This window comes from Nyctereutes procyonoides, unplaced genomic scaffold (genome assembly GCF_905146905.1).
Source record: "Nyctereutes procyonoides isolate TBG_1078 unplaced genomic scaffold, NYPRO_anot_genome, whole genome shotgun sequence".
NCBI lineage: Eukaryota > Metazoa > Chordata > Mammalia > Carnivora > Canidae > Nyctereutes > Nyctereutes procyonoides.
Genome location: NW_026575024.1, coordinates 25,400,326 through 25,426,366, shown reverse-complemented (window position 1 = coordinate 25,426,366; position 26,041 = coordinate 25,400,326). Strand labels below are relative to the sequence as shown.

Here is a 26,041-nt window from a genome sequence, read left to right as displayed (position 1 = left end):
AGCAAGAATGAGTCCCCAGATCATATCAAAAGGCTATGTTTGCAACCCACCCTCCCGACACTGGCCTGGGGTCACTGGGAAGAAGGACAAAGGGTGGTAAAGATCTTGTGGTCCTGACTAGAGAGACTAGGCCCAAGTCCCAGCTCTGGTAGCCCTGGCCACGGGACCTGGGGGCAAGTCAGCCACCTCTCTGAGCCTCAGATGCCCCTGGGAACCCCAGGGCAGGATGCCTGCCCATGAGTGACTTGTGCAGGTTAAGTGAGGCAAGGTTTGCACCCAGGCGGAGTGATGGGGGGCCCAGGGGACCGCTCATTTGTTCCTCTGGGGCACAGTCATGCCTTGTTATTCATTCATTCCACAAGTACTCAGTGAGATTCCTGAAGGCAAGGGCAAGGCAAAGCGGGGAAGTAACTATTGCAGAATGAATGACCAAAACCACATACTAAGTGCTTTCAGCAGCTGGGGAAGGAGCAGCTACAATTATCTCCATTTTACAGATAAAGGATGTTGAGGACCAGAGAGGTGAAGTACTTTGCCCAGGGCCACATAGCAAAGTAACCCAAATGGGATCCAAACCTATTCTGTTGAGTGAATTAATTAATGGAGATGCGTATCCTTGGATGCATTTAGGAATAAGCGATGGGCAAGGCTATTACTTCCTTCCCCCAGATCAGCTATCTAGACTAAAGTATGACCATTGCCTCTCTACAAAGACCCAGGCTATTACAAGAAGTAATAACAACAGCAACAACCATTCACAGTTATTAAGCACATACGCTGTGCCAGGACCTGTGCTCTAAGCATGTACACCGTGTTCCTCTTAGCACACTGGTAGGTAGGTGCTACTATTATTCCCATTTCACGGATGAAAAACTGAGACTTGGAAAGGTTAGGAAATTTGGCCCAAGTTGCCCTCCACTGAGTCAGGACTTGGACCCAGACTGTCCCCAGGACCTTGTGTATCTGCCAAGCTATAGAGACATCCCCTGATAGGTTTTAAAGTCCAAGTTCTGGTTTGAATCCTGGCTCTATCATTTGCTGACTATGCAAGGTGGGTTCCTCCTTGGTAACATTGGGATAATGATCCTGATCCTGGTGGGGACGAGAATCCACTGACATGAGCAGTGTAAAGCCTAGGGTGGCACCTGCCATGCTGTAGGCGCTTAATACATCCTCACTGCTATCGTCCCCCCAGGAGCAACTGTCCAGAAGGCAGGGAGCCCCTTCCAAAACCACACTGTGCCCGGTCCAGCTCCTCTGCCATGTGCCCCTGTGCCCCGCCCACTCCTCATGCCAGCCCAGACCCTCCTTTCTCCAAACCCCAGGAAGCTGGAGTCCCAAGGCTGTCTCCAGACAGGGATGTGGTTCACAGAAGCCACAAATATTTACTTTGGAGACCTCAGCCCAGCCCAAAGCCTTGAACCAAATGCAAAGGGTGACTTCCCAGACTGGGGCATGCAGGATATAAGGTTAGACTTCCAGGCCCACTGTCCAGTTGAGGAGAGGAGCATCCTGAGGACTCCGGCGTGTCCAGGTAAAAGTGTAGGGAAGGGGCTGAAAGCCTAGGGCACCAGAAAGGTTCTAAGCTGGAGACACCTGTTGCAGTCAGGTCAAGAGCAAGACAAAAACTTGACCCTGAGGTAAGGTTCCTTAGTCTACTAGGACCCTCTGAGGTCAGGATCAGGGGTAGAGATGTGCTCAGCCCCCTTGCCCAAAAGACCAAAGAACAATGATGAAGGAATTGGACTGGCTAAGTCTTTCCCTAACCTGATCTCAGTGACTTAAACCTACCCTGCACACACCAATTGTTCTGTGCCCAGCCTATGCTGGGGTGATTCTGGGGACAAGGAGGAGCATCAGACTAACCTGGCCCTCAAGTTATTCCCAGTATGGGTCAGTGTGGTACATGCTGTGCTCAGGGAAAGACCAGGGACATTGTGGTAAAGGGCAGTCAGGGAAGGCTTCCTGGAAGGGGTAGCACATCAGTTGAGAGCCAAGCAGAAGTTGGCTGGACAAAGGAAGAGAGGAAGGCATCCCTCTGTAAAGGGAACAGCCTAAGCAAAGGCCAGGAGGTGAGATATGATGCGGTGATTGTGTACATGGTGCTTGGATTTGGGGAGGAGACACTTTTCCACAGGAGGAAATGCTGCCCTACTATCGGCTCTCTGAGGACCTCTGATCAGAGGACCGACTGGTGTGCAAAGATAGTGAAGAACAACAGGGTCAAGGTGCTTGAAAGAAAAAGATTATGGAGTGGGGGTGGGGGGCTTCCCGAGCAAAAGGGTGCAGGGCATTACCTCTGTCTTCTGGCTTTGACTGCAAGATGGTTTCTTCTGACCCCAGCATTAGCGATACTGTCATAATCATAATAATAGCTAACACTCATTGAGCTCTTGTGGCTCATTTAATCCTCCCAACAACCCTGTGATATAAGTACTATAATTATCCCTTATTTTACAGATGGGAAAACTGAGACTCAGAGAGGGTAAGGCACTTGCCCAAGATCACACAGCAAGTGGTAGAGGCAGGCCTCCAGCTCAGGTCTATCTGACCCCAAGGCCCATGATATTTCTCTTCCACTCTCAGTCCCCATGGCCCAGACCTGCTCAGTTTAGCAGGCTCAGATTCCCCATTTTTCCAGGATTCCCAGAGGCCATTCATTCATTCAGCAACCACTTACTTAGTAAACACCCACAGTGTGCCAGGCATTATGGCAGGCGCTTGGAGTGCACAACGGGGTCCAGCTAGACCAAACACCTCCTCCTGGAGCTTACAGCCCAATCCAAGAGACAGATGTTGAATCATTACAGCAAATGGCTCAGAGAATTCATGTTGTTCCATCCAAGAGATACATGTCATCCAGAGGCTGTGTTTGTCTTTGGCAACAAGAAGCTCACATGCTGAGCCAAGGAAGGACTCAGCTCTCCAGGTCAGCATCTTCCCTCCCTCCAAGCAGGATAGCCTACAGAGGCAGAAGCTTCCCTGGCTGAAGCTTGGAGGCAGAGCCAGGGTATAAGCTGAGAGCTCAGGACCAGCTGACAGGGGCTGATGCACTGCCCCATGGTGGAGAGGGGGGGTGGCCAAGGAGTGAGAATACCCCAAGGTCCTCTCCCAGGAGGCACCCACAGGCCTCTTCCTCTCTCTGCCTTTCTCTCCTTGGCTCCAAGCAGCCACCTATTCCCATCTAAGGCCCTTTAGTATCAAGCAAACACCTTTCCTGCCACCCTGCATCCTACCTGAATACCCATTGCCCTCTTGCCTCCAAACTTCCTGTGCTGGGCAGACAGCAGCCCCTCAGGCAACATTTCTCCGTGTGTAGTCCAGGGTCTCTGGCTGCAGGAGAGGGAAACTACAGAGAAAGGGACATGCGGGCAGAGTTCTGAAAGATGAATTAAGAGTTCAGCAGGCAGATAAGGAAGAGGAAAGTACCACAGGAAGAGTTAGAACACAGACACAGGACAGAACACGGTATGTTCTGGGAACTTCAAGAAGTTTGGGATGATTGGAACTTCATCAGGAAAAAAGCAGGAGGTGAAGTTGGCTACGGTTGGACTCTGGAGGGTTCTAAGTGCCAGACCCTTTGAAGGAGGGCACTACTTCATCATGCCCATTTGCCAGGTGAGAGAAAACAGGCCCAGAGAGGCTAAGCTGATTGTCCAAGGCCACACAACTAGCACCCAGCAGCAGAGACAGGACACAGACCCAATGGTCAGGCTCCAGAGCCCACACTCTTAACCACTTTGCTCAATAGCCTCTTCTAGACTTTCTGCCCCAAGTCACCAGGCATGGCAGGCTTGCCCTTCACCTCTCTTCCCAGCTAACAGGTTTCTTCAACTGTGCTCACCCCAGGTTCCTTCACCTGCCACCTGCTGCTCACCGATCCCCACAAAGATGGCTGGCCCATTCGCCTTCACCCTCCTCTGTGGTTTGCTGTCAACTACTTTGGCTGAAACCACCCTCAACCCCCCTGCAGTGCTTAGCCTCAGCCGAGAAGTCATCAAAGAAAGTAAGTCTCAGGGCCCCTGGCTGGCTCAATCAGTTAAGTGTCTGACTTGATTTTGGCTCAGGCCATGATCTCAGAGTAGTGGGGCCGAGCCCCATGTTGAGCTCCACACTAAGGGTGGAACCTGCTTGAGATTCTCTCTCTCCTTCTGTCCACCCCAACCAAAAAAAGAAAAAGAAAGCAAGTCCGGGCCACCCAGGCCTTACCACCATAAGGCAAGAAGGCAGGCGGAACAGCCCTCCAAAGGAGGGAGGGAGTTCCCCATCACTGGGAGTGTGCAAGGCACAGCTGGGATCCCAGGTCTAGGGTGAGACTCAAGTGGCTGGGAGTGTCTATGATCCCAAGAGTCCACGATTCTAAGATCCACCCTTCAATTCTATGATTCCACTGGGCCCCCTCCTTCTTTATGTCCCTCTAGACCCTTCACTGACAAGGCTTAACATCCATTACCATGGAGTAGACCAAAGGTTGGCTTTGTTGTTGAGAGGTAGTAACACACAGGGACTCTAGGACACAGTAGGGGATACACTTGGGTCATCCTGCCAGAGAGTTAAGGGAGCTGGGGTATTTATATTCCTATCCTCATCAGTCATGGGCTGAGGACTGCTTCTGGAGTTGCTTCTGGAGCACTCAGCACTTCTGACCTGCTCTTCACACAAGCCAAATGGGCTCTGGATGCCCAGGGAAAAGTCCAGCAGGGACCATAACTGAAGACTCCTAACTTCTCCTATCTCAGTTCAGTACCTGAGACTCTCTGGACAACAGGCCCATATGACATGGGAGCCAGAGAGTTATTAGCAAGTATGTTTTGGCAGCAAAACAGCCCGCAACAAGGCCTTGTGGGTTCCCTGCCTCTTGGGTCCAGAGAGTTTGCTGCTGGCTAGTGGGAGGGATTCTGGTCAATGCTCCCACAGAAGCTGGCAATGCTCAAAGGGGTAAATGGTCCCACCTATGTCCCCACCTGAGTGTTTATGTGAAAATGACCTATCTGGACCATCGTCCTCAAAGCCACATCTCCACAGTAGATGGTCAGGATGGAGCCATCCATCTCCCAGCCTTATGTCTGGGTCCAGGTAGCCCTGAGTGATGCCCCCTCCCAGCCTGAAGCCACTGACAAGCCATCCATCTTGTCCCTCCTGCTGGACCCTAATCTCTGGGATCTGCCTCCAGGGCTGACACAGGAGCTGAAGGACCACAACGCCATCGACATCCTCCAGAAGCTGCCACTGCTCAGCAGCATACGGGAGAAGCCAGCTGGGGGCATCCCCATACTAGGCAATGTGGTGAACTCCATCCTGAACCACATCATCTGGTACGTGGAGCAGAACCAAGTGGGGCGCTTTCTCCTTCCGCAAACCTCTGCCCAGGACACACTTTGCCTATTCAATTGACCAGTTGACAAGCATCACCTGGTATCAACTCGGTGTCTAACCAAGAAAAATGGATCAAAGTCCCTCCTTCTGAAGCTCCCAGAGGAGCTAACAATGACACAGGAACCCTAACAGGGTGACCCCGAGGGGAAGGTTGCCTGGGGTGGGATAGTGAAGGGGGAAGATGACACTTCTCAGTGGAGGTGACAGGTGAGCCAATGAGTCCGCGCTCACCAGGAGAAAAGAAGAAAATGGCATTCTGGGGAGTGGGAGCAGCCTGGGCCAAGGCCCAAAGGGGTGAGAGTCCCAGAACAGCTGGCACTCAAACCCCAAGGTAAGGACTGAGAGGTCAGTGGGGCCAGGTCACGGAGGGTCTTCCAAGTCAGCCCAGGGATCTGGGATTCATCTCTTAAGTGGCAATGAGCCATGGGAGGATTTCTCACAGTGGTGGAGGGGACAAATGGGGGCCATACCATGCTGAGGAGGAGCCATGGACAGGGCTTAGGTCCAGTTGCTGGCTGGACACCACTGGCAGGGGCACCAGGGGACACAGGGAAGAGTCAGGGGGCCTGTTTGGGAATGATGTTCAGTTGAGCATGAGACATGAATCTAATCTCTCCCACATCCCATCCAGGTTGAAAGTCACCTCAGCCAACATCCTGCAGCTGCAGGTGGAACCCTCAGATGAAGGCCAGGCGCTGACGGTCAAGATCCCCCTGGACATGGTGGCTGGACTCAACACGTGAGTGTCTCCCCCAGTCAGATACAGCAGCCCTCACAGGATCATTCACGCATTGCCCCTTTTCTCCATGCATATATCTGGTAGAGAGTCCCAAGCAGAGGGAAGAGCAAGTGCAAAGGTCCTGAGGCAAGAGTCCATTGACCTGAGACACTTGCTTTGTCCAAAGAATGACAAAGAGGAGAAAGGCGGGGGGAAGAATAGTGGCAGGTGAGATCCTTGTGGGGCCTTGTGGGCCAAGGTAAAGACTTGGCTTTTGCTGAGTGAAATGAGAGCCATGGAGGGTTCTGAGCAGAGGAGGGACATGACATGATTGAACTTTCAAAGAATCCCTCTGGTTGCTGTGTTTGGAAGCAGGGAGGCCATCCAGAAGTTTCTGTTATAATTTGGGGAGGGAGACAGTAGTGATGGCTTGGACCAGTTTGGGCACAGGAAGGTGGTGAGAAGTGCTCAGATTCTGAATATGTTTCAGAGGTAGGTAGAGGCAACCGGCAGGATGGAGTGGCCAGCAACCAAGATAGGAAAGATCATGAGAGGAGTGGGTTTGGGGAAGGAGCCGGAGTTCAGTGTGTGTGTTTTAGAGAGACAGAGGAGCTTGAGCTGGGAGGTGAGAGAACCAGAAGACTGAGATAGCCGGCAGGTTGCTCCGATCTGGAGCTGAGACAGTGTGGGCACCTCTACTCCCAGGCCCCTGGTCAAGACCATCGTGGAGATGCACATGGAAACAGAGGTCCAAGCCATCATCCGAGTGAACACCAATGAGAGGGGCCACGCCCACCTCGTCCTCGCTGACTGCTCCACTAGCCAGGGGAGCCTGCGCATCAGCCTGCTGCATAAGTGAGTGTGGTCGCCTCCCGCCGGGCTCCCACCATGCCTGGGAGGAAAGCCAGGTGGTATTCTCAGATGGAGAACACTGTGGCCCAGAGAAAGAAAGGGACTTACCCATCCTGATTCTTGAGCTGAGGCTCCTTTCAGGGAATCCGTGATACCAAAGAACGTTCAAGACATCAAGAGCAGAAACATAGTCGGTGGGATTTCAGGCATCCTGCCAGGAAGTGGGGCAAATATTTGAAAGTGGAGAGGAGCCACATTCTTAGGGCCCCTCAAACCACTTCAGGCAGGCGTGAGGGGAGCCAAGCGTAAAAACATGCTTTGGCATCAAGCAAATGCATCACCTTCATTTATTGTCTGTGTGCCACTGGCAAGTTGCATCCCTATGACTCAGCTTCGAGGCCACAGTGAGAGGATGAGGTTAGGCTCCAGCCACAAACACCCAGCACCACACATGGCACACAGCATGGGACTCCCCTCCACTTTGCCTTAGTGGGAGGATGGGGAGAGAGCCAATGCCACCATCCCAGTACCCAGCATACGTTTCTATAGACAACCTCCAGCTTCTACTCCCTGACAACTCTCTGCCACCATCTACACCTGGCTGGGGGAGTCTACTCCCAGCTCTGTCTGTAACAGGGTGTGTGACCTTGAGCAAGTCACCCTCCCCTGGGCTCTATCTTCCCTTATGTAAAATAGCATCATCTCTGACCCTTCCTAATCTCTCTCCCCTTCTCCTCTCCGGAAGGCTCTCCTTCCTGGTCAACTCCTTAGCCAACACGGTCATGGACCTCCTGGTGCCAGCCCTGCCCAAACTGGTGAAAATTCAGGTGAGTGGAATCAGGGCCTCTCTGGCCTGCAAAGATGGCTCCCCCTGTGGGGCTGGGGTGGAACTGCAAGTTGATGCTCAGGGACCTGTGTCTCCCTGAGTGGGAAACTTATAGGCCTGACCATTCTTTCAGTGGATCGTGGAGCTAAAGGTAACAGAACTGCCAAAAGTCACCCAGGAGACCCTGAACAGTGACGTACTGATAAATCATTAACTGGCTCTGAGGAGGTTGAGTGGAAGGGACCCTGATTTGTAGCACTTGCTGATTTCTCTGGCATAAACACTTGCTCCAAGGCCAATTTCAAGCTTCTCGCGTGAGATCACTAAGCAGAGTTGGTAAGAAATGCCCCGCAGCACACTATTGTATGGTTCCACCACACAGATGTAATTGACATAAATAACCTCCAGAGCAAAAATAGTAAAATATAACAAAATAATTAGGAGGTAATGAGTTTTAAGTTCTCATTAGCTTTGCTTTTAGTATAATTAATTTAGTTGTAAGTTTATATAATTGAATTTTTAATAAGGTTTAGGTTTAGCTCATGGCTCAGAAATTCCTGAAAATTTAACACGTGGCCCTCACCAAGTGGTACAAGCTGGCGCAAGCATACCGGTGTCTCGTAACAACCCATGGTCTTCAGGGGTCCATCACCCACCAGGCCTTGCTGGGTTTATTTTTCTGAGTCAATAAACAAGTTAATCTCAATTTAGATGTCCCTTGTATGTCATGGGTGAACTAAAACTGTAACTTTGAGCACTGATTTCCACTGTAAATTCCAAGATGGGTTCACCACAGTGAGCCTCCTGGGGTTCGAAACACCTTGTCAGATAACTAATGATCTGTTTATAATAAAACTTCTTTGAATTGAAAAGATTATATAATAACTCAAATGACTTTGGGGGGAAAATGCCCTTAATCCTTCCATCTTAACATGGCAGCCGTTTCCTCCCTTATATCTATACGCCTTCCAATCTCCACCCACATGCATTCATATTTTTATGTGGTTGTCCTCAGTGTCAATATAATTTGATATTCCCTAAGTTATACCTATGTTCTATGCCACTGTGTAAGATTCATAATTACTGTAATAGCTGCATCATATTGAATACTTTACTAAACCATTCCAGAGAGATTTCTAAGAGGAATCTGAAAAGTGAAGAATTCTGTAAAATTTGTCTTTTCTTACATGAGATATTTTTTCTTTTATGAATTCTTTTCTATTTAAAGGTGGGATTTTATTTTATTTTTTTAAGATTTTATTTATTTATTCATGAGAGACACTGAGAGAGAGGCAGAGACACAGGCAGAGGGATAAGCAGGCTCCATGCAGGGAGCCCAATGTGGGCCTCAATCCCCGGATCCCGGGATCACAATCTGAGCCAAAGGCCGGCGCTCAACCACTGAGCCACCCAGGTGTCCCTCTTTCTTTATTTTAGAGAGAGAAAGGGAGAGAATGAGAGGGCAAGTGGGAGGGGCAGAGGGAGAGAGAGAAACTCAAGCAGACTCTGTGCCAAGTGCAGAGCCAAATGTGGGGCTCCATCTCCCCAGCCTGAGATCACAACCTGAGCTGACACTTAACCAACTGTGCCACCCAGGTGCCCCTAAAAGTGGGAGTTTCTTAAAGTAGCATCCAGCTGGAAATTTTTTCCCAGCCTCCAGCAAAATCATATTTTAAATGGCATCATATTTTATTAACTAAAAATGTATTTTCCACTAGAAAATATGGCAAATGCTGTTTGCCTAATATCTGTTTTTAAGGGTGAAAAATCATGTATAATGAATGATATGAGAAAGCTGGGGTTCTCTTAATCACCATTATTTTCCACCACGAGTCAGTGAGTTTGGTACAAAGGTCATATTTTACTTAAAATGAAGGGGAAAGGCGCACTATGTTTAAATCTGTCAGGAGCCCATCTAGAAAATGCCGATGCCCTTTTCAACGTAAATATGTGTGTCCCAACCCTAGCTGCACATCAGAACCACCCAGGAAAGCTTTTAAAAGTACTAATGGAGATTCCAATGTAATGGACCTGGGTGGGGCCATAGTACTCCAAAGGATTCTAGGTGCTTTCCTGGAGAATTCTAATGTGTAGTCAGGGTTGAGAGACACTGGTGGGAGTGCAAGAGAGGTAATTCTGAGAGATGATGCCAAGGTCGCCAGCGACACCTCTCCCCCGAGGAACAGGCTGGCCCCTAACAGTGAATGCTGGGGGTCTCCAACCCCCAGTCCTCCATCCTCCCTGGGTTCTGGGTTAGCAGAGCAGTTAGAAGCAGGGAATGGGTTTTTCATAGAAAAAGATCATAGAGAACTTTCATAGAAAAAGTTTCTCAAAGTGCACTGTCCTTTCTCAAGAGTATTGATGGGTGGTCAACTGGAAGATTCTTCCACTGGGGATATTGTATCTAAGGCAAATGACAGAATCAGCGCACCACCCCAGAAAACGGGCTGCCTAGAGCAGAGAGCAAGACTCTGAGGTTTGTGGGGTTTTTTTAAGATTTATTAATTATTTATATGAGAGACAAAGAGGGAGAGCATGAGCAGGAGGGACAGAACAAGAGGGAAGACAGAATCCCAACTAGACCCCACTATGCATAGAGCCTGATGCAGGGCTCAATCTCACAACCCTGAGATCACAACCTGAGCAGGAACCAAGAGTCAGACGCTTAACCAACTGCACCACCCAGACACCCTGAGAACAAGACTCTTGAGTCCCACAAGCAAGTCAAAGGCTTAAACTCCTCCTTCAGCAAAACCGGTGAAGCCAGGATTAGGTGAGGCCAGGGTTGCTCACCCTCCACATTATTGACATTTGGGTCATATAATTCTCTGTTGTGGGAGCTGTCCCGCACACTGACGGATGTTTAGTGGCATCCCTGGCCTCTAGCCACTAGATGCCAATAACACCTCCCCCAAGTTGTGACAACTAAGAGTGTCTCCAGAAACTTCCAAATGGGGACACCTGGGTGGCTCAGTGAATGGCTGAACATCTGCCTTTGGCTCAGGTTGTGATCCTGGGGTCTGGCATCAAGTCCCACATCAGGCCTTCTGCAGGGAGCCTGCTTCCTCTGCCTGTGTCTCTGCCTCTCTTTCTGGGTCTCTCATGAATAAACAAAACCTAAAAAAAGAAAGAAACTTCCTAGGCAACAGAATCAGCCCCTTGCTGAGAACTGCTATAAATTTTAGGGGGAAGAAAAGCTCAGGAGGTAAAGGGATATGTTGGATCTAGAAACCCACAAAAGGCACATAGGTTGTTCATGAGTCTTGCTGGCTCTGCCTTGCCAGCCCCCGTTCTAGAGTCTGACATGCAGAAGGAACTCAGTAATGACTGGTCGACTAAGGAACTGAATTAGGAAACAAATTCTCCATTTCCCTCTCATGGAAAACATGGGCTCTCGTGAACAGGACAAGGAGTTGATGGGGAGGGCAGCTGGCCAGCCAGGTACACTCCTGGGCACAGGGTAAGGGACAAACCACTGCAAAAGATCCCAGGCCACGCTGGGGGCCGGGGTGGACTCTGAATGGCAGGAATGGCTGGCAGAGTGGACACAACACCAAGTTGTCAATCCCATGAACAAAAGACTGGCTGGATGGGCCAAGTGTGGGTCATTGTGGGGTTATGTTCTGGCCCCTCAATAATGGAGCCTCTGCATTTGTGCTGTTGCAGCTATGTCCCGTGCTCGAGGCAGCCTTTGAGGACATGCATGCAGACCTCGTGAACTTGCTGAGGGGTAGGTGCTCTGCTCTCTCCCACCTTTTTCCCTTACTGCTGAGCCAGCCACCACATCCTGGCTCTGCCCAGGAGAGGCCTCCCAAGTCAAGGCTGAGCCGCAACCTGGCCCAGTAGCAAGTGCAATGAGCATCTAGGAGTCCCTCTCAAAGATGAGCAGACAGGAATGCACCAGGAATGCACCACACCTGTGACTTCACACGTACCTACTCTGTGCAAGTTTTTGTGTGAGTCAGATTTCCAGGTTCAAATCCCAGCTCTGCCACTGACTTGCTCCGTAGCTTGGGAAAGCCACCCCACCTTCCTATCCTCATCTATAAAATGGGGTTTCCTATACCACCAGATTGTTAGGATTAAAAGTTTACAGGGAAGTTCCAGGCAGGTAGCAGATGCTCTACCTGCATGGAGCAGTGGGGTTTTGTTGTTGTTGTTGTTGTTTAAATATTTTATTCATTTATTCATGAGAGATACAGAGAGAAAGGCAGAGACACAGGCAGAGGGAGAAGCAGGCTCCACGCAGGGAGCCCGATGTGGGACTCGATCCCGGGTCTCCAGGGTCACGCCCTGGGCCGAAGGCAGGCGCTAAACCGCTGAGCCACCCAGGGACCCCTGCACAGAGAATTGTATACAAATGGAGCTGAATGGATGAACAAATGAATGAGTGGATGAGACGGCAATTACTGCAGCCTATTAGAGAAGAGAAGACAAGGGAGGAGGCGAGACGCGTGCTCAGGAAGGAGGCCATTTCTCCCTCCCTGAGAGTAGCAGAGATGGGAAGACTCAGGCTTCTGTGCAGACCTCACAACTGCGCTGTGCTCAGAGCTCCCAGAGTGGGAATTAGTGGGAAGAAGAAAATTCTACCATCCGCTGTCTCAAGATCTGAAGCAGCTCAGCCAGAAGATGACCAGGGAGGAGGGGAAGAGGAGAATGGAAGCAGTACGCAGTGAGCACCCAAAGAGCACCTACTGGGCTGGGTCTCACTGACTCCTCAGATAACTCCATGAAGTAGCCATCAGCATCCCACCTCATAGATAAGAAAGTGGAGGCTCAGAGAAATTAAGTCATTTGTCCAAGTCCACAGACGAAAGTAGTCATAGGGGAAAGCTTGAACCCAGTTCTGTAAGTTCCAAGTGTGGTGTAAGTCAGATATGAGCCAACCTAAGTAGGGACCAGTCCTGTACAACCTATGAGGCAGGTATTTCTATTATATCCACCCTGGTTTTAAGATGAGAACATTGAAGTTCAGAGGTAGGAATAGAGTAGCCAAGGCTCTTGAGGCTCGAACAGAAGTCTCTCTGGCTCCTCTGCTCCTCAGGGGCAGGGCAGGACGTTTCCCCAGGGGAGCAGGTGGTCCAAGGATTCACCCTCCGCCTGTCCCTGAACTTCTGTGCAGCCCTCCCCATTCTCCGCTCAACAGCCAGGGCAGCTGAGACACCACTGCCACCTGCTGGCCATGAGAGGAATCCTCAGGGGAACACAAGCGAGCCAGGGCACAGATGGGCGTGCACCAGCAACGCTGTCCTGCTAAGGGGTGCAGATCGTGGTCCACTGGAGGAGGCAGAGTTATAAACAATAGTTCACTCTGGTTCCAAACCAGGACGTTGGCATCAAACCAGGACGTTGGCAAACTGGGTTCAAAATCTGTTCATTCTATGACCTTGAGCAACTCATTTTGCTTTTCTGAGCCTGTTTCCCCATCTGTAAGGGGGGAACCTCCTAATGTTATTGTGAAAACTGAGTGTGAACTTTAGCACAGTATGTGGTGCCTGACAGATGCTTGATAAAAGTCATTCTTATCATCATTATCATTGTCAGCATCGTTATTTCCGCTCCTCCCTACTGACCCCCAGGCAATAATGCAGCTTCAGCCAAAAGCAGCCCCCAAAGCACACCATCCAATGCTGCCCTCCTGTCTCACAGAACTTTCTTCTTGTCCCTGAGCAGTGCCTATTTCCTTCAGCTCTGACCGCCTGGAGTTTGACCCTCTGTCTCCTGCCATCAAGGGTAATGTCATCCAACTCAAGCTGGGGGTGAGTGTCACGGGACCTCAAAAGTAAAGTAGAGATAATCACTGCTCTTCTCTGATTGCCAAGGATTAGACACCATTGGTCTGTTTCAGGGCAGAAAACACCACTCACAGCTAGGGCACACAGGCTGATTTAGAAACTCAGCAGGCCGAGTACAGTCCCATGTAATCCATCCTGATGGAGGAACACCAGCAGGTGGAATCCAAAGGCTCCACACAGAACATCGGTCCCAGAGATCTGCCCTCCCACTCTGGTTTCCCCAGTCAGAGGCCAGAGTCGGCACTGGGGTTCTCAGCCTTCCTCTTAGGCAAGCCCCTGCCAAACCCCAAATATCTGATTACCTTGAAACAAGAGCCCAGGATCAGGACCCATCCCTGGAGGTCACACAGACCTGAGTTTCTCTCTCAGCCTCACAACTCCCTGGCTGTGTGACTTCAGGCAAATTCTATCACTTCTCTGAGCCTCTCTCCTCATCTGTAAAATGGAGACAATAATAGTCACCAAGGGGAAGGTGAAGTGAGGCTGCACAGGGCCCAGCAGGCAGGAGGAACAGCAGGAACCCTCTGTGAAATGTGGGGCTGTGCAATTATCCTGGGGCTGGGGTCCCTGAGGGACCAGGAGAGCCTGGACAGCGTGAGGCCCAGAGCCATTTACTTGGTTACTCCAGGCAACTGCTGCAACCAAACATTTTCATCACTTTGGTTGCAGTTTTGAATTGTCCCTTCATCCGAAGGGTTTGTGAGGTCTCTGAGAGGTCAAAAACCTAAATGCCAAATAGGACATCTGGGTTTTACAGAATCAGAGGTTAACTGAAGGGTGCTGGTGGAGTCGCTGTCGTCAGCCACCTGAGATCACTCACCACCTCAGGAAGGCCCTGAATTCCAGGCTGAGCTCCCTGTCAGCAAAGGCACAAAGGGAAATAGGCCAAATGGTGTCATTGTCTTCGAGGTTATTATTGGGTACATTTTTGGAGTTCAAGTTTCCAGCCAACCATCTGCTTTGTGTCTTCTCAGGCCAAGTTGTCAGACTTCCAGGGAAATGTGACCAAGTGGTTCAATGAGTCTGCAGTTTCCCTAACGGTCCCCTACCTGGACACCACCCCTTTCAGCCTCACCGTGAGGCAGGATGTGGTGAATGCTGTGGTAGCTTCCTTGCTCCCTCCAGATGAACTCGTAGTCCTGGTGGACTATGTGGTAAGTCTTGGCACAAGAGGATGGGGCCCCCTCTGCTACATCATGGGAATTTCCCAAATCAAAAGGGTTCAAGGACTGCCCTAAGCCTCTGAGTAGTAATCCTTTGTCAGGCTCAGTTTAAGTCCCTCCAGTAATTGAGAGCTCACTCCCTCCTCTAACAGATAGATTATAGCTCTAAAGCTAGAAATTTCCTTATAAGATCCAGCGCCAGTCCTAGTCCTACTCTCTAGAACCTGATACAACTGCCTCCTCTACCAATTAACAATCCCATTGAGCCAAAGGGCATCTTAGATAGTGAGTTGTCCAAGGATAGCAGTCGTGCCCACTGTCCACTGTGGGGCCTGTGGCAGACATCACTGATTGATCAGGGCCCTCCTTACTATGGAGCCTGGATGCCGACATGGCCTCGGAATCCTTGTCAACCCAGCACAGCAGATAACTATCACCAGTCAACTGGAGTGTGCTACCTCCTCCAGAGTGGACCAGTGGGGAAACTGAGGGGTTGACCCAAAGTTAGTATGCTGAGAAAAAGGGAATGATCACCAGCAACCACATTCATGACTATAGTAAGAACTGGGTCACATCTCCATGTCCTCAGCCCAACACCCACAAACACCAACAACCCATAGTGAAAGTCCAGGCTGGTGAGGATCCTATGCCCCACAGCAGCTGATGCAGAGGTTGTTTTCCACCAGCGACGGTCTTGGGGCCTGGACCATCAGATCCACCCAGCTTTCCTGGGGTTGTGGGGATCCAGGCAGTGGGACTATGGGAGCATGCCTCCCCTATCCCCTCTAGCTGACCTGCTCTGCCTCCCCCTCATCCTCAGCTTCCTGAGCTGGCCCGCCGGTTGAAGTCAAACATCAAGACGATCAGTGAGAAGGTTGGTCCACCTGCCATCAGCAGTTTGATGGCTGCTTGCTGTGGTCTGTCCACTGACCTCCGGGGAGTAAAATGCGTGTGGGACTGCTCGGTTTCCTTCCAGCACTAGTGTCTGCTGTCCTCACAGAGCGTTCAGTCTAATGGCATCAATTACACAGATGATATTTCAGTTACAAGTGTGGTAACAAAGGATAGATTCCAGGGGTTCCGAGGGCATGACTGGGGCACCTAATATAATCCAGGAAATGAGAGAGGGCTTCCCTGAAGAGAAGAGTATTCCTGCCGGAGGGAGAGGTAAAACCAAAGGCTGTGAGATGGGGATACCAACAATCCACTCCAGGACGGGGCAGAAGGATGGTGGCTGCAGCAAGAGAGGAAGTAGGGAGGCCAGGAAGGTGGCTGGGGGGCCAGGCCACAGCAGCTGCACGGGGCCCTGGTGAGCCCTTGGGAGGCCCCATGTGGATCTGATGTCTCTCCAGGCTGCAGATCAGCTGGGACCCACACAGATGGTGAAGATCCTGACTCAGGAGACCCCAGAGCTCCTTCTGGACCAGGGTAGCCCCAAGGTGGCCCAACTGATAGTGCTGGAAGTGTTCGCCACCAATGAAGCCCGCCGCCCCTTCTTTACCCTGGGCATTGTGAGTTCACTTGTCTGTGGTGTGAGCAGCAAACTGGGGCCCCTCCTGTGCCTGTTCACTGTACTGAGCACCCTCTTGCTTTGCTAATTGTTTCCACCACTCCCGTCGCCCAGTTGGAGGCCCAACTCCGGTCCTGTGACTTTATTAGTTAGGATCTTTGGGCAGAAACTTAATTCACATGTACAGAAGGAACTGTATTAGCTCATATAATGAAAAGTCCAGGGATCCCTGGGTGGCGCAGCGGTTTGGCGCCTGCCTTTGGCCCAGGGCGCCATCCTGGAGACCCAGGATCGAATCCCACGTCGGGCTCCCGGTGCATGGAGCCTGCTTCTCGCTCTGCCTATGTCTCTGCCTCTCTCTCTCTCTCTCTCTCTCTCTCTCTCTCTCTCTGTGTGACTATCATAAATAAATAAAAATTTAAAAAAAAAAAAAAAAAAGAAAAGTCCAGATGGCCTAACCAAAAATAGCCAGTTTCAGGTGCTCCAACAATGTCATCTTCATTCTTCTCTTCCCATCTGGCAATTTTGTTTTCCTAAGTACCACCTTCATCCTCAGATAGATTATCCAAGGGCCCCCGGCTGATAATATCCTATCAGGTTGACAACATCAGTTGGAAGAGCCTTTCTGCCCCTATGTTTGACACAAGTCCTGAAAGAAACAGCCTTCTCTCATTGCAGGAAGCCAGCTCAGAAGCTCAGTTTTACACCAAAGGTGACCGACTTATGCTCAACTTAAATGAAATCAGGTAAACACATAAATCATTGTTTCACCACCTTGTGACCAATGGGTTTCTTTAAACACCCAGTGTTTCAAACCTCCATATGTATGAGCATGAAGTAAAGGTTACTCTGGGAGGTGTAGAAAGGAGACCTTGCCTGGACTGTCCTGCTGTGGGAACCAAATATCAGAGAAAAGGGAGGAAAGAAAAGCAGCCTTGCAGCAGCCATGGGACAGGCTGACCCCAGCCGTGGGAACAACATGCCCAGTACCATCCCCTCATCTCATTCCGGACAACTCCAAGACACTGGAAGTGACAGTCAAGCCCCGATGCTGACCCCCATGAGCCCAGCCCAGAAGCACAGGGCTCCAGCTGCCTTTTGCACCTCTGCTCACCTTCTCCCCACATCCTGCAGCCCTCTTGCTGCTATGGCAAAGGGAGTTCAGGGGTTGCAAACTCAAGCCTTGTGGGACAAATCAAGCCCTACCTAGTAGGTGCTCCATAAATAGTTGTTGAATGAATGAATGAATTCTCAAGGGCATCTTCTGTTGCAGCTCTGATCGGATCCACTTGATGAACTCAGGCATTGGCCTGTTCAACGTGAGTATTAATAGATCATCCCTGGGGCACAGGGGCCAGGATGGTCCATTGAAAAAAAAGAAACATTGACCAAGATTTGCTTGGAACCAGGTTGCCATAGGCAGCTCCATGATGGGCTGGCCAACCTCCATGTTATCTGTTACAAAGTCCTACCTCTTGGCTCTGGTGTTTACTGAGCACCTACTATATGCAGGACACAGCTGAGAACACACAATCACAGATACACAGATACACATTCACTTTTCTTCTGTAACATTTTGATCTTTCATCAAAAACCAAATCCCTTCTTTTCGCATTCTCATTTTGCTCATGTAGACTCACTTCACCTCAGTGACCTCTGGTCAGCCTCTGTTTCCCCAGCGGAGTCAGAGTGGATCAGAGATCTCAGACTGGCTAAATCCTGTCTTCTTGCAAGGTTTTGTTTTGTTTTTTGGTCCACGTGTTTTGTTCCATTATCTTTCATTTTTTATTTAGTATTTTATTTATTTTTTGTCTAATTTTTAAGTGAAGAGGTTCCCACATGATAATCAGAACTTTGACTTCACTGGAGAAGTCAAAACTCAGGAAACTGGGTGAAATTCCCTCGGAACAAATTCAGCTAGAACACAGCAGTGGAGCCCCTGAGGGTGGGGGTTCATCCCCCTAATGCTCCCCAATATCCCCCCATGCACTGGGAGTCAGCTGGACCTGTTTGCCCCCAGCCTGTCTGGTCCTGGGAACCCTCTCAGCTCTGAATGGCAGTACCCTGGGATTCCAGCATCTCCCCTGATTGCCCTGGCCATGGGGCCGGGCAGGACCCATTTTAGGAATGACTTGGGGGACTTGAGATCCTCAGCCAGGGTAACAGTGACCTTCTCTTTCACAGCCTGAAGTTTTAGAAAACATCACCACTGAGATCCTCATCTCCGTCCTACTGCCAAACGAGAACGGTGCGTCCCTTTGCTATCCATCCCCCATTCCCCAGGGCTTGGAGGGTGCTGTCTGCATCTTACTTTCCATCCATCCTCAGAGCCTACTTCAAGTTCTACCTCCTCCAGTAAGCCTTCCCAGTCACCCAACTAGAAATGACCTCTTCCATCTCCAGCTTCCCAGCCCCATTTACTAGTGCCAGAACCTAGGCAGACAAAGGTGAACCAGGCAATGCCCCCGCCTCACTGGGCCGATGGCAGGAGAGAGACAGAGGTGTAAACAGACACTAGAGCACACTCGAGGTGCCTCAGGTAGACCTGGGTTCGAGTCCTGATTCCCCTTCTTGTTGGCTACCTGGCCTTGAACAAGCTGCCTTTCCATCCTAACTCAGTTTTGCCGTCTGTAGAATGGGAAAATAAAAGCACCCTCCTCGGGCGCATAAAGGAGACGATGTTTGCAAGGGGCCCAAGGAGGTGCCTGGCACAGTCGGGTCTCAACATCTCTGTACCATCGCTGATGTTTGCATTGTTGTCTGTGTTACAGTGGAGGAAGCCAAGGGCAACGGTGGAATTACTCTAATGAAGCCCAAGATTGAGGGAGTGGGGAGAATTAGTAACCTATGCCAACCATGTCTTTCTTCATTTCTTATTTTATTAGAGTAGGAAATCTAAATGTATAGACATCTCTGTTGTGAATGACAGGAGCTCCTGATGGTTCATAAGCAGAAGTGGGAGGGGTGCCCTCTGGAGCCAACAGCAGCTGGTGCTGGAAGCATAGGGTGGGGATTGCGGCTGGGTGGATGCTGGGGCCAGAGAATGGTGAGCAAAGGCAGGAAGGACAGTCCGAACTGGGTGTGCCAGGTCCCGAGTTCCCTGCCCATGGCTGCTCAATCCCACCCCAAGCCCACCAGTCTCTGACCACATTTATTATTTCAGGCAAATTAAGATCCGGAATCCCCATATCAATTGTGAAGGCCTGGGGATTCGAGGGAGCTTCATGCTTTCTTACCAAGGTGAGTGGGTTTAAACATTCTGCCCAGGGAGGGCACAGCCACTGGGGGAGCCCTGGGCAGGGAGGCAGGGCCTGCACTCCAACACTGACCCTGCTGGTCACTCATGGGGGGCCCTAGACCAGCCTCTTCTTTTTTCTGGATCTCACTTCTTCATCTGTATGTTTAAGAGTGAGACCGTCCTGGCCTGGGGTGCATTCACCTCCAGCTTTCTCCACTCTCCTTGTTATTCATTCATTCACTTGTTCATTCAGTCAGTAATGCCTGGCACATGGTAAATGCTCAATAGACATTCGCTGAGCAATGACTCTCCTTGACAGCTGCTAGGGAGGGGAGCTGAAGCAGCATCACTCTCACCCCCCAATATTAACATTAATAATATTTAAAAGCCCATAATTGTTTTGTGCCACTGAACAACACCTTATTCAGTCTTCACACCCATCAATATAGCAGATCCTGCCGTAATCCCCATTTTACAGATAAGGAAACTGAGACCCAAAAATGGCAAATCCATATCCAAGGACACAAGCACTGTAGGTGGCACAGTTGGGGTTTGTACTCCACACCTGCCCTCCTAACACGTGCTCCAGGCCCCAATTTCTGCAGGAGCCAATGACAGTGAGGTAGGCCCATCTCAGTCAGCCAGCCAGCAGGCATTTACTAAGCACCTACACTGTACCAGGCATTGACCACAACAGTGAACAAAACCTCTGCCTTCCTGGAGTTTCTAGTCCACTCTAGGTGGGGGAGATATTGAAAGCAGAATTATTTAGAATTAAGAAAATTCACAGGCTGATTGCCTACCTTTCCATGGCCAAGGTATCCAACCACCATAAAGGGCCAAGCCTCAAGGCCAGAAGCCACCTTGGACCAAACTTTTAACTTATATTAGTCCTGATTTGCCCAAAGATGTGAATTGGTATCACTGACTTCCTGAGCTATTTCCTTTCATCTCAGAATTTCATGCTGGAGAAATTCAGAGAGGAAAGGAAGTCTCAACAATGCCTCCCCATACCACGAGGTCACATTTGGTAGAAGGGTAGGAGGCTTGGTTAACTAGTTTCAGAGGCCAGTTAATGTATGACTTACTGCCCACCTCAAAATCTGTGTACACCCTTCAGCTGGCTGTGATGGAGAATAATGAGAAAAGTGCTGGGATAGTACAGAGAGAGGCTGAAAAGTCTAAACTCAGGAACCCAAGGACCAGTGCAATCCCGGCTCTGCCTCTCTCTAGCCATGACTTCAGGCAGGTCCTTTGGCCTGAGCCCAGCTTCCTCCTCCATAAAACCCAGCAGATGCATGAATACACAGGGCATACACTAATGGACTACATTACAATGGTCCAGTTACAACATAAGCAGCTTATCTAAAATACATACTACGCTCGATTCATGTTGGATGAACAACATTGTCCATACAACTGGATGGGCTAGAGCTTGGTTTCTTTCACATATCTCTTCTTAAGGGGCATTTAGGTACTTTCCTCATTTTTTTTTTTTATCAACTTGCATTGCATAGCCCATCATTTGTACTTTGGGTTGGAAAGATATCGCCTCATTCTTTGGATCTCTTTCCAAGTTTCCTGTTTTGCTCTATTCATTTATTTTGAGCTAGTAGCCCATTGATTTCCTTTTTATAGCTTTGTAATTTATGTTTTAAAAGCTAGCTGAAGGCATGAATAAATGGATAGATATGAGATAAAGCAAGTATGGTTCAGAAAGAGTTAATAGTAGAATCTAGGTGCTTAGTATTCAAGTGATCACTGGAGAATTCATTCCACTTTGCTCTCTATTTAAAAATCATCATAATAGGGGCACCTGGGTGGCTCCATGGTTGAGCATTTGCCTTTGGCTCAGGGCGTGACCCCAGGGTCCTGGGATCGAGTCCTGCATCAGGCTTCCCACAGGGATCCTGCTTCTCCCTCTGCCTATGTTTCTGCCCCTCTGTGTCTCTCATGAATAAATAAATAAAAACTTTTTTAATTATCATAATAAAAGATTGGGGGAAACTTAATAGGTTACGTTCCTTGTATCACACTTAGTTTCAAAAAATAAAAAAGGCAGAGCATCGTTAAAAAGTTAGCAGGCTGGCACCCAGTGACTACAGCCAGGAATTTGCATTTTGTGAAGCTTCTTGAAGAGTTCTGGTGATCACTTGGGCTTGGGGACAACAGTCCTACACAATCCCATACTCTGCATGCAGATACTTTACCTGCGCCCCAGACCCCTGCACAACATCACTGTTCCCACACAGACTTTGATCCTTCCAAGAATTGTGTGTGAGTGAGTGAGTTCAGGGTCATAATCCCCCGTGGTCACCCTGTGGAGGACCACCAGCACAAACCACATCAAAGCAGGAGGTAAAACATTGAATGGACTTGTCTCCTCAACTCCAGGATGCCCTTGTGGTCACCCCAGCCTCCTCATAGAACCCTGGACTGCTCTCCTCACTCCCATGAAGACTTGGATCAAGGTGGCCATCCAGGGCAGGCTGGGTCCCAAAGGAAGTATGGACACCAGCTCTGTAGACCACCTCTCTCTGCAATAAATAAAGTTTTATCTGTGACTCCTACAGTCTGGAGTGTATCTTTGTCCCAACTCAGGAATCATTTTAACTCTGGCAGGCTGGGGAACCTGACATCCAAGCCCCATCTAGGTCATGTTGAGGTACACCTGAGCCGATCTGGGCCGTGTCCAAGCTATGTCTGGGACATATTTGGACGATATATGGACAATGTCAGGGTCATGGCTTCCTCCCTGGACTAAGGGATAAGAAAGCCAATTGTGCTCTTCTACCTACTGTGTCAGCCTCAGTAGTATGGTAGGACACCTGTTCTGTTGATCTAGATAGTGTGAGGACTTGAGGGCTCTCTGAACAGTGTGATTCTGGAGGCAAATGAACTAGGCTTGGAGTTTTGACATGACCCCTCAATGGTCATGTTTGACCCTGGGATGTGGCTTCCCTTCTGTGGGCCTGTTTCCTTCTCTATAAAATGGGGAGAATCATAGTCCCTACCTTGGAAGGGGGTGGTGAGGATGAAATGAGAGAGAAGTGTTCCTGGCACAGTGTACCCGGACAATGCCATCTGTGAATGATGTCACTGTCACTGTTGTTACCGGGCTTTCAGGACGTCAGGCCTTAGCACTGACAGCCCTTCCCACTTGGACAGTGTATGGCTGCCATTGTCTCCTGGTCTCCCTGATGCCAGCAAGTTTAGTACCAACAACAGGGCCTTTGTCCTCCGGACTCCAGGCCTGCCCCAGGACACAGAGCCCTTCAGTCACACAAGGGGCCTCCCAGGAAGGGGCAGGTGGGTGTTTCAGGAAGAGGCATTACCCAGCTTCAGGGCATAAACCAGCCCATAAGAACAGATGACAGCCTGGGAATTCAGCCAGGAAGGAGCTTCTCCTATCTGTAGGACACAACCCAGGCCCAGAAGGACACAGAAAGGACAGGACAAGACCCCACTCAAGGTGTTTACACAGGGCAGCAAACACTTCTGTGGCCAGGCCCCATGTGGCAGCTTCCCCTCACATCCCCAACTCCCAGACACTTTGCCATCTACATCCCCACGTATCACATTCCATTATTTTCCCGAATCATGACTGAGTCTGGATTTGAACCCTCTCTCACCATGAAGATGAGAAAGTCGATCACCTGTTTGGGGCGGGACCCTTCCAGCTCCCTAGGGTTGTATAAGGATGTGAGGGGAAGGAGCACTTTGAGGAACCTGAAAGATGGAGCAGGGCTTCTAGTCTTCGGTCCCATCTGGTCCCAGGGATGGCATTTCTGTCCCACCCCATGACCTTGTTGACGCCATGGGTTCAAAAGACAGGCCAAATGAGGGCACTTCTCCAAGACAGCCATGGCTCCCGGGTTCCAGCCACCCATGATCAGTTCCTAGAGGAGGGGCACCCTGGAGTTTGGTGGATAAATAACCTGCTTCCTCATCCATCGGGGCAGGGAGGAACTCCACACTGGCTCCCACAGCACCCCACAGCACCAAACCCAGGTGCCCACGGGGATCACTTGCTTACTAACACCTTTACAGATTGGGCTGGCTCCTCCCCTGCCTCTCTTTCCCCCTCTACCGGCATCTCCTGGGATCGCCGCTCAAATCAGCCACCTGCCCTCAAATCCTGCTCTCAGGATGGCTTCTGGGGAAGCCAAACCAAGACCAGCATGTGCTCTGCAGGTATGGTGCTAAGGGTGTCACAGACTTCCCCCGTCCAGGCTTCCCCGCAGCCTCTGGCAGCCCCACATGACAAATGAAGAGACCGAGACTCTGACAACTCAACATGACCACCAACCAGCCCCCAACCACTAGCCCACACCACCTCCCTCCATTTTGTGCTCCTTCATCACCTCTCCCCCTTCTCCACTTCCCATAAAGAGGAGAAAAGCTGTCTTCTGCACCAGCCTCCTTCTGTTTGGGCCCCAAAACGCAACCGCCCTCAATGCACCCCTAAGGCAAGAACCCTTAGACCAGAAGCTCCAAGACTCCACCACCTTCCTGGGCTAGGGGAGGGAAAACTCTGCCTCCTTCTGAGTCTTAGCAGCAGCAGCAAATAAAAAACACCAAGTGATATCTCAGTCAGTTATCCTGCCCCAAAGGAATTATTACTGTCTCTGTCTTACAGATGAGATCAAGTAGCACACAGCCAGTGAGATGATGGGAACCCAAGCCTCACTCATTTGTCCCAGCCTCCCACCTGAATCCTTGGCAGGACGGTGGCCCACTTTCTTACTCCTCAAAATACCAGTGACAGCTAAACAGCCTCTAGTCTCTGACAGCCACTCAGTCCCTGGCATAGTTTAGTACTTAGTGCACTTCCTGCGAGATTAACATTCCCATTTTACAGATCAATAAACTGAGGCTCAGAGACAGACTATCCTGGTGTCTCGTACCTCTCTATGTCTTTCCCACAGCTTCCCTTTCATGAAGGAGACCCTCCAGAAATTCCCCATTTCTCAGCAGAGATTAGTCAATGAGGTAAACAGACAACCCACGGGGCTCCAGCCAAATTCTTCCCTCCTGTCCAGTTTAGAGAGGCCAGATTTGGGAAGAGAAGGGAGAGCTACATGCTTCCACCAACATCCTGCTCCAGGCCCCAGTGACTCAGAGGAGGAAATTGCCCCAGAGCCTTTCTGTGCTCCAGGCAGAAGGAGCACAGAAACTTGGCAGTAATGTTGAGACACTATCAACAGAGGTGAGGGGCATCCACCAACTTTGAAAGCATCTTCCAGGGACTCCTAGGTGGCCCAGTCAGTTAAACATCCGACTCTGGATTTCAGCTCAGGTTGTGATCTAGGGTTGTGGGATTGAGCCCTGAGTCCAGCTCTATGCTCAGCGTGGAGTCTGCTTGGGATTCTCTCTCCCTCTCCCTCTGCCTCTCTTCCCAGCTCAAATAATCTTAAAAAAAAAAAAAAAAGGCATCTTCCAACCAAAAAGTCCATGATTTCATGACTGAGATTTTAGAATAGGTACATCCCATTGAAAATATGCCACTGAATCATACTAACTCTAGCCATTTGCTTTTGACATTAGCCAAAGCGAGAACTTCAGAACTATCTAACATCAACCTTGCATTTCCCAGGCAGCTGCTGCCTCCCAGAACCCACTCTTCCACCACCAGCCCCTCTGCCCTGAGTGTCCAGCTGAAGACTAGAGTTTAACACCTGCCCTGACCATGCCTCTGAGTTGTCAATGGGAAGAGAGTTAATCACAGGGAGAATCCTTAGAAAATCTAAAAGCTACCTAGAGATGAATACAAGTGCCATTCAGATGACCATGGCAGCAGTTAATGAAGGAGTCCATGATGACATGGCCAGCTGTGCCCACTCACAATGGTGGCACCAGGATTTCCACGTAAGAGGACCTTTGCATACTGAATTTCCCTTTCACTAGGTATCCAGTCCCTTCTCTGGGCCCAGATTTCAAATCCTACTTTTGCCATGGTGGACATGCTGTGCAACCTTGAGCAAATCACTTAACCTCTCCAAGCCTCAATTTTCTCCCCTCTAAGATGGAAATTAAAATGAATAACTTTTTTGAACCCTTCCTATGGTTCAGGCCCTATGCTACTGACATCTATATGAGTTCCCTCAATGAATCTTCACAAATACCAAAAAAAGTACGTAGATTTATTATTCCGATTTTATAGATCTCAAAAGTGAGGCTCAGAAGAAAAACTTGCCCACAGCTACACAGCTACTGAGTGACAGTGGTGATTTGAACCCAGGCCTGTCTGGCTGCAGAGGCATGGCACAGAACCATGTAATGAAAGGGCTGGCTCTCCCACATGTCTGCTGTCTTCCACACACACACCCCAACACACTCCCTTACTCACTTAGGTTCTGTGACTGCCACATCCTGTATCCCTGTATCAGCAGCTTCCTCGGGCCCCTCCCAAGAGCTGAAGTCCCCGCCCCAGGCTCCGCAGCTCTGATGTCTTTCCTAAGGGAAAGGGCCCACCCCCAAACCCGCAGAGCCCCCACTCTCCTACCCCTCCTCCCCTGAGGTCTGTAGGCCCCGGGCCCAGTGCCTGCCCGCCAGGCCGCAAT

General features: G+C 50.1%; 1 protein-coding gene across 1 annotated transcript; it reads left to right on the top strand.

Moving 5' to 3' along the window:
• The first annotated feature begins 3,891 nt into the window (after positions 1-3,891).
• On the top strand, positions 3,892-21,905 carry BPIFB1 (BPI fold containing family B member 1). Its single transcript, XM_055344470.1, has 15 exons — positions 3,892-4,006; positions 5,174-5,315; positions 6,008-6,115; positions 6,800-6,949; positions 7,692-7,773; positions 11,439-11,502; positions 13,446-13,531; positions 14,542-14,721; positions 15,551-15,604; positions 16,083-16,241; positions 16,919-16,986; positions 17,514-17,559; positions 18,425-18,488; positions 19,404-19,480; positions 21,873-21,905. Exons 1-15 carry the CDS (start codon positions 3,892-3,894, stop codon positions 21,903-21,905), a joined length of 1,428 nt encoding a protein of 475 aa, XP_055200445.1.
• Positions 21,906-26,041: the final 4,136 nt, after the last annotated feature.

What these genes read in the sequence shown, in the direction of transcription:
- BPIFB1 (XM_055344470.1), top strand. Translation starts at nt 3,892, where the DNA reads ATGGCTGGCCCATTCGCCTTCACCCTCCTCTGTGGTTTGCTGTCAACT. An exon ending in CGCATCAGCCTGCTGCATAA is followed by an intron (nt 6,950 to 7,691) that starts GTGAGTGTGGTC and finishes CCTCTCCGGAAG; the next exon opens with GCTCTCCTTCCTGGTCAACT. An exon ending in CCTCGTGAACTTGCTGAGGG is followed by an intron (nt 11,503 to 13,445) that starts GTAGGTGCTCTG and finishes GTCCCTGAGCAG; the next exon opens with TGCCTATTTCCTTCAGCTCT.